The sequence below is a fragment of the Nymphalis io genome, chromosome Z (genome assembly GCF_905147045.1).
Source record: "Nymphalis io chromosome Z, ilAglIoxx1.1, whole genome shotgun sequence".
In the NCBI taxonomy this organism is placed as follows: Eukaryota; Metazoa; Arthropoda; class Insecta; order Lepidoptera; family Nymphalidae; genus Nymphalis; species Nymphalis io.
In genome coordinates, this window is record NC_065918.1 from 5,841,812 (window position 1) to 5,854,331 (window position 12,520).

General features: G+C 32.0%; 2 protein-coding genes and 1 long non-coding RNA gene across 3 annotated transcripts; all 3 read right to left on the bottom strand.

Moving 5' to 3' along the window:
- Positions 1–32: 32 nt before the first annotated feature.
- Positions 33–1,059, bottom strand: LOC126780306 (uncharacterized). The gene is made up of 2 exons (XM_050504655.1): positions 919–1,059; positions 33–822 (listed from the first exon to the last, which is right to left on the bottom strand). The coding sequence occupies exons 1-2, from the start codon at positions 934–936 to the stop codon at positions 274–276; spliced, it is 567 nt and encodes a 188-aa protein (XP_050360612.1). The 5' UTR covers positions 937–1,059; the 3' UTR covers positions 33–273.
- A 3,832-nt stretch (positions 1,060–4,891) lies between these two features.
- Positions 4,892–9,438, bottom strand: LOC126780307 (uncharacterized). Its single transcript, XM_050504656.1, has 2 exons — positions 9,236–9,438; positions 4,892–5,522 (listed from the first exon to the last, which is right to left on the bottom strand). The coding sequence occupies exons 1-2, from the start codon at positions 9,241–9,243 to the stop codon at positions 5,015–5,017; spliced, it is 516 nt and encodes a 171-aa protein (XP_050360613.1). The 5' UTR covers positions 9,244–9,438; the 3' UTR covers positions 4,892–5,014.
- A 463-nt stretch (positions 9,439–9,901) lies between these two features.
- LOC126780310 (uncharacterized) lies at positions 9,902–10,672 on the bottom strand. Its single transcript, XR_007670474.1, has 2 exons — positions 10,201–10,672; positions 9,902–10,095 (listed from the first exon to the last, which is right to left on the bottom strand). It is a non-coding gene; the product is annotated as an uncharacterized LOC126780310 (long non-coding RNA).
- Positions 10,673–12,520: the final 1,848 nt, after the last annotated feature.

The following is a 12,520-nucleotide window of genomic DNA, read 5'->3' on the forward strand; positions in this document are numbered from 1 at the left end:
TAAATGAATTAATTTTATTTATTTTCCGCCGTGGCATAAGTTTTATTATTATCTTAAAACAAAATATATTTAAAATGTGACCACAAAACAATTAGTTATTTAAAAACTTTTTACAAGTTTTAATGGGGAAAAAATAACCACCAATACATGTAGTTAAGGATTTAAATAAAACAGATGAATAAATCAGTTAAGGAACTGTATACAAAAAGAACTAAGGGTTTTTTTAAAGTTATTTTTTCCTTGTCTGTTTGTTCGAAAATGTCGAAAAACGTTTCATTTCCATTGACGAAGACGACGATATTCATAACTATCTAAAATTTTATTCAGTTTTCTTCTAATCATTCTATCTTTATGTTTCTCGAGCACATCAGCATAAACGTCTGAGAAAGGCATTATATTTATCCCACCATCATTACTAACTATTCCTGGTACGCCTGGTACCATACTTGCCTGGGAGTGAAAGGCAGGAGAATAGCTAGGAAACTTAGGATTTGAGTAAGGTAGCCCATAAAGCATTAATGGTGATAGAGCAGGCATTGCTGGTATTAGCTGTGGATATGGCAATGGTAAAGAGGGTGGAAAAGGTGCTGGAAAGGGAGGTGGAATAGACAGTACTGGAGGAGGAATAGACAGTACTGGAGGAGGAGCTGGCAACGGTATCATAGCAGGAACAGGTTTCTCAGAAGTCCTAAAGTTGCAATAATCTGGAATATTCTTAGGATACCAGTACAACGGATTACAGGGATCAACTTTTGAAGAAATTTTGATTCGCCTTAATCGAACACATTGTATCAGAGGCATGCATATATATAAGATTAAAACCTGTAACAAGTTAAACATTCGTAAATAAATAGTGATAATAAGTAATATTTTCGATAAAATTGAAATAGTTGTTGAACATTATTTGTCACACAGTACCTTTCGAATAAAGTTCATGTTCCGCGAATTTTCATCAGCCCAGCGGTTTACTGCAATGATTGGAGTTGTGATTTTAAAGTGGAACTTCTTACTATGTACGTTATTTTCAATGAAAGGACTTTTTTGAGAAGACAATAGGATCTTTTTATTGTTTTCACAGAACAATGAGCACAAAAATGGTAAAACTTTTCACTTTATTAAAACAAGACGGAATTCAATAGAACTGATTATGCGAAGACATTTTTTATTTTTCATTGTTTAAGATAAATAATGAAATAAATCAATAAAGTGAATTTTATATTTAATATTTATTTATGTACAGACATTTTTATAAAATACAAAATTAAAATAAAAAGAACGAAATACACATAACAAATTTAAAGCAAAAATTTAAAGTTCTCGATTAATATATCTCTATTTATAATACAACATTATTACATTTAATATTTTATTAAATTTGAAATGTAATATAACTTTGTTATCCAATATTAGGTACATAAGAAATTCTTAGTAATAATATAAGACGGTAGAAGTCATATTTTTTATAGTTTTTGATTGAATGTAGACGACGAAACAACCACAAGGTATAAATATAAAGAATTATAAAAAAAGATTGGCGATGGATATTGGTCGAGATCTTGAATAAGCTATGATATACATAAGGTTTTTGCGAAAAAGTGGCACATTAAATGTCGGCTAAGATGTTATCGGAACTTTGATAGTAAAACTAATGTGGATTTAAGTAGTTAAGTGGAATAAGGTTGTGTCATAAATAAATTTATTATTAACTGAATTGTTTATTATGAATAATATAGCAAATTAACTAATCGCATTGAATGTGAAAAATTAAGGTGTGTTTATAATATGGACTTCTTCTTCTATTGGAATAGACTGTAGGTGGAATTTCCAAATTTAAAGAAGTTTTAGTCCTCTACTCAGAGCAGCGGTCTCAAAAGTTGAAATATCCCTAATGATTGCCAACCTTAATAAGGAGACGGCACGTTAAGAAGAAGAAGAAAGTGGTATTAGCTATTCTTTACTTTGCCAAGAAAACAACAACGTACATAAAGGACTTTTTGCGTCTACAATTATGCAGACTCTCATTCATAGACACTAGTTATATTTATTACTTACGCTTCATCATCATCATCATCATCAAATCAGCCGGAAAACGTCCACTGCTGGAGAAAGGCTTTCCCGAAGAATTTCCACGATGGTCAGTCTTACGCTACCCGCATTCATCGGCTTCTCTTGACCTCGTACGTACGTACCTGTGCATCAGCGACTAATGTAATAAATTAGGTACCTAACTGACTATCTCATAAAAAGAAAGAGGCACAACCTACCAGTACCTCTCGCTTGTGAAAGTGAAAAGAAATCTGATGTTTCTGTCGCTCACGACAATATTTAAACTCGAGTGGCGATCGAGCTAAAAAATTTAAAAGGCGGAAGTACGAGAGGGTATTCCAGAGAGAGAGAGTATTCGAGATATCCCTTAAGTTTAGGACTTTTAAAAAGACCTACTGTTATTCCGGACACCAAGGAGGCTTCCTTTCTCGATGAAACTTCTTTTACGGATATATGGAACTTGGCCGTTACGGAACTGCGAGCTTAGTCTAGATCTAACTCTACTCCAAAAATATTGGTTTGGTCCTTATGTACATTTTTTCAATAGTTATATTTCAACAGACATTTTATCCGTACGTTTGCGAATTCTTTTCTATTATTTTCATTTAAATAATTTTGATGTGCACTTTCTTATTTCCAATCGGCATCATGGTCTAAATAATAGGATTATTCATGTCTATATATGTTTCCATTGGGCTCTACGACTGCGACTTCTCCATTATATCCATTCGGGACCTAATGTGTGCAGTTGTCTTCCTTGAAGAGCTGTTATCCGAATTCCTAAGCTGCTGGATGGTATTCGGCTAGTCTATCCATGATCGCGTCTTCTTCATTAAGTTGGCTTAAGATGAACTCCAGAATCTAATTGGTAGTCGCCGTTTGTGCCCTCTTCGTTTGTGTTTGTAACGCATCGTGTCGCTCAGTAAATATAATAATGTTTTTAGTAACATAAGTTCTTTATGTGACGTAATATTGCATGAGCTACGCTATCGTGTCATTGCTTCTTTTTGGTCGTTTATTTGCTTTGTGTATTGTTAGGGTGTTGGATCCTTCTTCGGTTCCTTACCCTTGATATTGTAGATATTATTATTCTCCTTATATGACTTAATCGCTTAATCTTAGATGCAGGGGCTTTAATATTAACGGGTTAAGTATATGTCTCCGTAGACTTCACTTGAGGCCGTTCGCTATGTACATGCAATAGGTACATGTTGTATTGTGTTGTTTTTTTTTATTTTACCTTACCAGCAGTAAGGTAAGTAAAAATGCAAAACTAACAGCAACCTACAGTGTAGTGGCTGGGGGCTTCACGTAATCTGCTACATCCATTGAGATGACATCTGTTGAACAACAATCGGAGCACGGTGACCAAGAGAAAAGCTATCTTCGATCCGTGTCAAGTAAGGCCATTACCATTGGTGGGGAAAACCCGGTCCCCCCAGGATCCAGGTACCTTAAGAAGATTTAGATAGAGAATAGTGGTAAAGACGCATAAATAAAATTTTCAGACAAAAAGTAAGTAGGTTAGGTAGAAGAGACGTTTTAGTGGGTATTCCGGCGCCTTTACTACCACACCAAACGCCAAAACGTGTAAATGCGTTTTTCCAGCGAATAAACAGGTTACAAAGTAAGTTACAATTTCTTTTTTGTATTTTTAATACAATATATGATTTTGTGTAGTTAGATAAGTAATCGTTTCATGCATGCTTAATAGAAAAATGATGATATCGACGCTTAGCCAATTTTATTCGAAGCTAAATAACCTAGTTGCACATCTGATCACGTTAAAACATGAAACAATTTTTTGAATAAAAATATTCTGATATCGAAACGGAAATATAGAAAATATAACGACATGAAATTGATAGTGTGGGCAGATCGTATAGCTCCGATAATTATTTAATTTTTTTACCAGAAACGAATTGGATTCTGCAAATCAACCACCATTAACTTATTTTTATTTGAACTTTATAATAGCACCATATAAATAATAAATGTCGGAACAGTTTTACTGATTTCATTTGATCTTTATAATAATTATTTTTTCCATAACATTATAGCAAAAGCCGAATTTACAATAACTAATTCTTTAATATAAAGTTTTTCTGACAACATTGACAGTCTGTGAATGTCCCACTGCTGGGCTAAGGCCTCCTCTCCTTTTTTGACGTGAAGGTTTGAAGCTTATTCCACAACGCTGCTCTAATGAGGGTTGGTGGAATACACATGTGCCAAAATTTCAATTAGACAGATGCAGGTTTCCTCACGATGTTTTCCTGCACCACCATAATAAAAAACACATGAAAATTCATAGGTGATTGCCCGTGTTTGAGCCCACGATCATCGGTTAAGATTCACGCATTCTAACCACTGGGCCATCTCGGCTCTTACAAATGAAGTATTAATTAAGTTATGTATCAGTCTTTTTTATAGAATAGGAAGGCGGACGAGCATGTGGGCCACTTGATGGTAAATGGTCACCAACGCCCATAGACATTGGCATTGTGAGAAATGTTAACCATCGCTTACATCACCAATATGCCACCAACCTTGAGAACTAAGATGTTATGTCCCTTGTGCCCGTAATTAAACTGGCTCACTCACCCTTAAAACCGGAACATAACAATACCAAGTACTGCTGTTTTGCGGTAGAATATCTGATGAATGGGTGGTACCTACCCAGACGAGCTTGCACAAAGCTCTACCACCAGTCTAATTTTCAAACGTGTAATTGGTATGTAAATATTAAATTACTGAACATAAGTCAATAATCATGTTATCCATTTGTTAATTTCTTAATTTTTATTAAAAATTGCACAGTTTCATACATATTATTTATTGCACGTTATTTTCTTAAAATGACTATTCTATTTTTTTTCTTCTTAAATATAAAGAGAAAATTTATATTATTTATGTTAGTATTTTTAATAGCTCTTTGACTTCATTTCTTATTTCAAATAATTCATAACTAGTCATGTTGCTTGCTATAAGCTCGAGCAAGTTTTTTTATCATTGCAACACTTTTATACGAAATAGGTTGTCTATACAAGGCCATCATTCCAAAATCTAGCGAAATTCCTAAATTTGGTGAACTTGGAATATCACTTATATCTTTTCTTAATAATTCGAACAAGATTTCAATCGGTGACATCGTTTCTATTTCATAAACTGGTTCTGAGTACTTCATGTAATGATTTGGATCGTCTAAGTATTCAAACTCTGACAGTTCCGGTCTTTCTTCAACAATGCGATACGGTGAAAATGAACCCATCCTGGAGCGTATTAATTTATCAAACATTTCTAAGCATTTATCTGGTAAATGAAGTGGATGCCAGTAAAGAGGATTGCATTCATTAACATCTCTATAGCGTTGCTCAAAGTCAAAATTATCCATGTATGTGACGCCAGCTATAGACCCGTCAATGAAATCCAACATCGTCCAATGAAATATAAAAATGCTAGTCCATGGAAATATTCTGTAACAAAACGATATTTATTAATGAATAAGTTGACTTATTATTTAGTGATTATTAGGTTTATGTTATACTAAGATGAAAGCACTTGGGAGTTTCACTGCCGGGGCACACAAACACTAAGAGAAACATTTAATCCGCTTACGATCTTACGAGCTAATCTCGCAAAGATCAAAGGCACACCTCAATCCTTCAAATTATAAGGAAATTATTTAATTAAAAAAATAAAAGAAGACATTGATTTTATAAATTGTCGTGTTCAAAATAAAAAAATTATCATGTTTATAATTTAAATTTTTATATATTTTTGTCTTAAGTTAATTCTAGCAAATAATTTTCGCATTGCTTTCAATTGCGTCAAGCTTTATTATTTTCATTAATGTTCGTTAATAATATTCCTTTATAAAGCACTGTGAATTATTACCGATTATAATCTTATATCTTCTATAATCTTGTTATGCTTATAAAATATACGTTCTGCATTGTCTATGCAGTTGAAATGAAATTTTGGTATTTGATTTTGGCCGTAGGTAAGGTTTTAGTATTTTAGTATTAACGAAAAATAGGTGGCGTGTATCGTGTATGTTCTATCAAATATTATTTGAAAAAGCACACACTTACAAACACTTACATACAACATTCACTCACTTACACTTAGGCATATTCCATATGAATGAAATAGGAAGCTTGCAATGATTTTAAATTATAAAAATCAGTTTGCATTTGCGACATCTTTATAACAAGCTTAAGTGTTACTTTTCAAATATTAAGGTAATTGTTTGTACTTGTCAGTAACTGAAAAACAGATGGCTTAAATATTTTATTAGTCAAATATTCTATGTTGTAAAACCACGCTTAAAACGTGTAGTTCATCTCATGTAGCACATTTATTTCCGAAAATACTTCACACGTTATTATTTCTTGGTTAGCCAAAATAAAAACTATATATTCTAAATAATTAAAACGAAAAGGAATATGATAATTATTTTAATTTGTTGTTTTAAGGCTATTTTCAAGTAAGTGTTATTTTTTTTTCCTGAATGCGTATTTGCTGTTTATCCCTACAGGCCTTTACAGCATTACCGGGCGTTGTAGCGAGTACTAGACTCCGCCTTGAAATTTGAGCCGTCTCAGGCTCCGCGTGAGTTCCATCCTGAAGGTGTCTCCTACGAGATCGCACCTCGGCTAGGTACGTAGTTAGTGGGGTAAGAAGCGCTTCTGCAAGAAGCACGACCATCACGACCGGTTTCGTGATGTCACTAGGCGTTTCCGCCGTTTTTCCGGCGTTTTCGTTTCCGCCGGCGGAAACGGTGTATGTGTGTCGGGTATAGTGTCTTCCCTTCGAAGGGAGCGCTTGCGACAGTTATCCTGTCGTCTTTATCGTCTAGGACTTGCATTGGACGTCTGATTATATGCGAGAGAAAGTAAGTGTTAATGGATCAAACTCTTTTATTGGCTTACAAAAAATATTTAATATAAAATATTATTTAATTAAGTAGAATTGGACCTAAGTATTTTGATTATGAAACTTCAGACCCTTTCAAAAACATATAAATATTCAGTATTTCACATATTTATTTTTAATCCCAAGCGCCTTAAAAGAAAGTATTAGTACAATGAACAAAAGAAATGATTTTATACATAATTGATATACAATGTAAGTCATTTTAAAATTCGAGTTAATGATAAGCTTATTATTTAATTAATGGCTATTTATGACAAATCGTCCGACCAGACCTCATCAAAATTAAGATTATACCCCACGATATACATTTATAAATATATTATATTTTATAAACAATAAGAGATGAACATTTTTTTAATAAAATTACGGTTATTCCTATCGGTGTATCAAGGTACAGTGTTTACACGTAAATATATTTGGCAAAGTCTAAACCGCAATTATTATAAACATAAAACGCTAAATATAATGTTATATTAACTGAACTTATTAATTTAATTAATTGAACTAAGCATATTATTTATATGTGCCTTTTTGAAAACATTGTTTATTTTAAATGACATTACTTACATTAACACAAAAATCTTTAAAATAATTTATGGCAAAAACTGCATCAAAATCCATCTTGAATTTGAAAGTTGACGAAAAAACGAACAAATGCGAGAAGCGGCTTCGATTTGTATTTGAATATTTTATTCAATTGAGATGTATTTAATATATATACTTAAGGCCTTGATTTAAATAATTATTATTAAAAATTCGAAACGTTGAGACGTGGAATAATATTGTGTTTCTCGCCGGACATATATGAAACGTATTTATTAATATATTGAAATAAGCTTCAAAGGGGAAAAGTCTGAGTACTCGGTGGAATTCACATTCCGAAATGGAAATGTCTAGTAGTTTCATATATAAATGACACGACGTAGGACCATTCAAAAGTACTTATAAGTACGGTTAATTAAACAAAATGGTTTTCGAATTTGTATTTATGATTAAATAGTTTCCTGCCAAGGCTTCGCTCGCGTGTGACGTGGTGGCAGGTATTAGGAAGCTAGGTAGTCAGGATTATAGCGTGAGGGCCCAGATAGCTAGTAGATAGGAAATGGGATACCGATGATCGCGGGATTAAGTTTGGCGTCCGGCTGAGTTATCATGTGCTTAATTTGTGTGTGTAATATACTTGCGGTCCCTGCAGCCATCGTCCTTTTCAGACAGACATTTTTTCATTTGGTGACATACCGACAGCAGCGCTACCTACTGGGTCTAATTGTGAATATACACTCATTGAAATGTATACACAAAATTTTATTTAAATCGAGGAGTTAGGTGACAACCACACGTACAGAAGAATTATATTATTACGATGTGTCATGAAACAGCCTGTTTGAATAAACTCCAACTCTTCTCCGCAAGGGCATAAGAGCATAATAGGCCTTTGGTTAGCAGAAGTATATTTACTGGTACTATTTCTAGTATCACTATTGTAGTTCATATTCCAAATTCATTCACATTTTGATTGATGTGATGTTATTTAGAATTTGTATGCTCTCTAAAATTTACGATCACTTCAAGGCTTCAGACGGAAACCTATTAACAGTTTACAAAGTATGTCAATATAAATTAACGTTCTATTTCTTTGGTAGAAAAATAATTTATCAGACATTTTATAACAAATTTATTAGTGGATGTATTTTGGGAGTCGTTCACACTTCACCCTCCGTAAAGGTGGACCTTCCTTGGCTATCATTTAGCATTGTACCGGTTGCTGCTTCCTATGCTCAATAAATAGTCTATTATTACCTTAAGCCTTTAATCTTTTCTGTTATTATTTTGTCACTAATTGACTCTCTCATTATTATTAAAATAAACAATATTATATTTTTATCGAGGTACCTATATATTCATTAATAAGTAAAGTAAATATATATAGTAAAAAAAACCTATTAGTAGCCTACCGCAAGGCAAATGCTTTCTCTTCTCTTCTAGAGAGGGTTTGATTCTTATATCCCCAAGCCGCTAAATGCGGGTTACACGATTCATATGTGTTAAAATTTTATCCGACACATGAATATTTCCTCACGAAGTTACGTAACCACCTCCGAGAGAGGGAAGACACAGACGAAAACAAGCTACTTAAAACTATGTAAAAATAAAATGAGTCAAAAAAAATATGTCGGAATATCATAATTTTGACGTTTTTTTAAATATACACAATAAATATTAAAAGTGTGACATATATAATATTACATACCGTTTCATCGTTCAGAGTGGAACGTCAACTCGTTTCAGCGACGTATTGTTAACATCTGTTTATAGTTTCTTTCTCTTGTTTCACTGAAAAATGTCAACGTACATACATACGTAAATTTCACAGACCACCTGCGCTGTGATGTAATTGACTTAATGCATAAATGAAACACTATGTCGCTCGATGTAAAACGGCGTGAAGAGAACATTGTGAATTTTTTTTTTGTTTTGATTTATAGAAAACTTTAATGGTTCAATATTTTTTATTAATTCAGTTTCTAATTGAATCAAATTAAAAAGTGTAATAGTTATACTAGCTTTTGACTGCGGCTAAACTCCCGGGCATTTTCCGGGTTATAAAGTCGCCATTGTCTCACTTCGACTCTTCAACTATTTATATTACGTTTATGTACTTAAAATATTAGTAGGCTTATTACAGAACTGCACTATGATAAAATTTTGAACTTTATTATTACGATATTGACAAATCGGAAATGGGTTTTTATACCACTGAAGTTTTCTTTAATATATCCATTATTCTCAGTTTGTTTGTTATTTCTTCAAGTTGATAAATGAAACATTGTTCGGATACTCTAAAGATCTTTACAAAATTGTCAACACAGCGAAACATAAAAACCGGTTAATAAGTCTAAAAATTAAGGTAACATAGTCGAAATGAAACTAATTATATTTTTATTTCTATACAATCGTTTTACTCATTTTGGGTCACATTATGTTTGGTTGTTTATTTATTTTCAAATCCATTTCGTTCTGTTGTCGCGTTTCGAGGGTATCGATAGATTTTAATAAAAACCGGTAATAGGATTATCGGCGGTCGGTCACAGTCTGATGTGCACTCTGTAACTTAATTAAAATATATATCAATATTAGACACAGACAGACAAAAAGGTTAACTTTCACACTATTTATATCAATAAGGGAATATATTAATCTAATGAAATGTTTTACCAGCATTTTCGTTTGCTATTTTCTGGTGAAGTTTGTTACATGATAAAAATGATGTAAGAAACAAAATAAACGATATTGCACAATACATAATAAAAAATGTTATCGTTACTTAACAATATAAAATAAAACTATAGCATTGCATAAAACTACAACAAATAAAAAGAAATAATATTATTGCTTTGAAAATGTTTATACATTTAAACACGTTGAAACTGTAATTGAAATGAAAAATACATTATTGCTACGAGTAAAATACCGCTGTATTCAATTGTTACTTTATTTGAAAGGTAAAAGGTTGTTTTGTGAATAATAACGAATGAACAATGCTTTTTACTATTTATTGAACGTAGCATTTATTGAAAAAAAAACGAGTACGTGTTTGTATAACGTGCCATACTAATATTACCTAAAAGTATTATAAAGAAGTTTTGTTCGTTTGAATTTTTTATTCATTTAAAAACTGCTAATGCGATTGAGATGAACTTTCACATATAATCTCAAAACGGACATAGCCTTATACTATTGTCTGTATAATGTTTATACAGAATGTAAACAATGTTTTAAATTTGCTTGTTGAATATAGCCGGGGAAAGTTTTTTGTCTCAACGTAGTCGAAAAGAAAATTGTTACAGACACGTTTCAAATACATCCCAGACGAATGCTGCTTCCGGAACTATAGCAGTTATGAGAAAACTTTGTATGTAAGATTAGTCGACCTCTAAGATATTTACAGAAATGTCTCCGAAAGCAAATAATACACAATAGGGATTCTTTAGCCTTACTTAAAAACTTATAAAGGTTGTTTAGCGGGTGATTTGTTATCTGTGTCTTCTTCTTAGAATGTAAAATCAATAATGACAGAATTAGCAAAATCAATGTTTGATTAAACAGCCGCTAAGCGACGTTTTATGTAAGGCCGCTTATGTTTAGTTTTGTGTAAATAAATATTTTCGTTTACATACATACATACATTAAAAACATTCGAATAAGCCAATGAAAAAAGCAGACGCTTGAATTACATTTCTGTAGCATGACTTTCAAATTTTATTTTATTTTAATGGCAACATCAACAGAACATTTCACATTACTTGTATTTTATATAACACGTTATATAGCTTTAGGTTATGAGCACATAATTCCGCTTACAAGAAGTCACAACATGCAAATTTAGATTAGTTAACGTACAGATTTCAAAATTTCTCGTTGGAGCCTATTTAAGTAAAGAATGTTCTGAGGATGAATTTTTAATTCATTTTTATTGATTTAGCCCAATGTATTTTTATTACAAAGCGGATTAAAGTAGAAAAATGAGAATTATATTTAAGAGGGTTAAATTAAATATCGAAATACCTTTTAAAGCCTTTGCAAAATAATAGAAAAACAATGCTACAAAAATATACAGTCTAGAAACAGTTGGCGTAATACTAGGCGTTTTTCCTTGTTTTATTTAAAAGTTGTGATTAATATTATTCGATATTTATACACTAAATATTTAAAGAAATAATTCATTTAAAATGTACGTACAATAAGTTCTACAATATTTGTGTATTATTATTGTTAATATTTAAAGCAATGATCACGTTTTGCTTATTCATAATACACGCTGCTATTTGTAACACCCGGATTAAGACGAAATAGATAAATGCCACAGCCAATACTGAGATTATTATCTCAATTATTATTCGAAGAATACAGACAGTCACATGTGTAATGAAATGCTTTTCTATTTATAATATCAAATACTAACATCTTTGTAAGATAATACACCAATTTAAATGCCTTACGTTAGATCTCACTCAAACTACTAATGCAACTATATTATATTACCAACAGCAACTTTTTCTTTTGTAAATGACTAATTTTATTGTAATTATTCCTTGATTATGTTCTCGGAGTTTGTACAATAAAATAACAAGTTTTCACCCGTGGCTTCGCCCGCGTCTGAGAGCCCCTCTCTCAGACGCATGTATTAGTGTACCTTTGTATGTGTGTACAAAATTTCATGATGATCGATGATCGCTTTACGATCAATCAAAATCACTTTCGTGTGTACATACTGATTAGGAATATTAAAAAAAAAACTCTAAGCTGATTTTAAAACATAACCGGGACTTGTCATATCATAGTTTATAATATCAGATATCAAATAATTATTAAATTAGTTGCAGTTTACTAATGTATTAGTGATCCTCTGGGGAGGAAGTGTTAACATAGAGCTTATAATATGATAAACAAACAAATAACAGTCATAGAGCAATTTATTACAAGATAATACGGTAAAAGTTTATTTTAGAATCTGTAACACAGAAAAGAGCAGCTC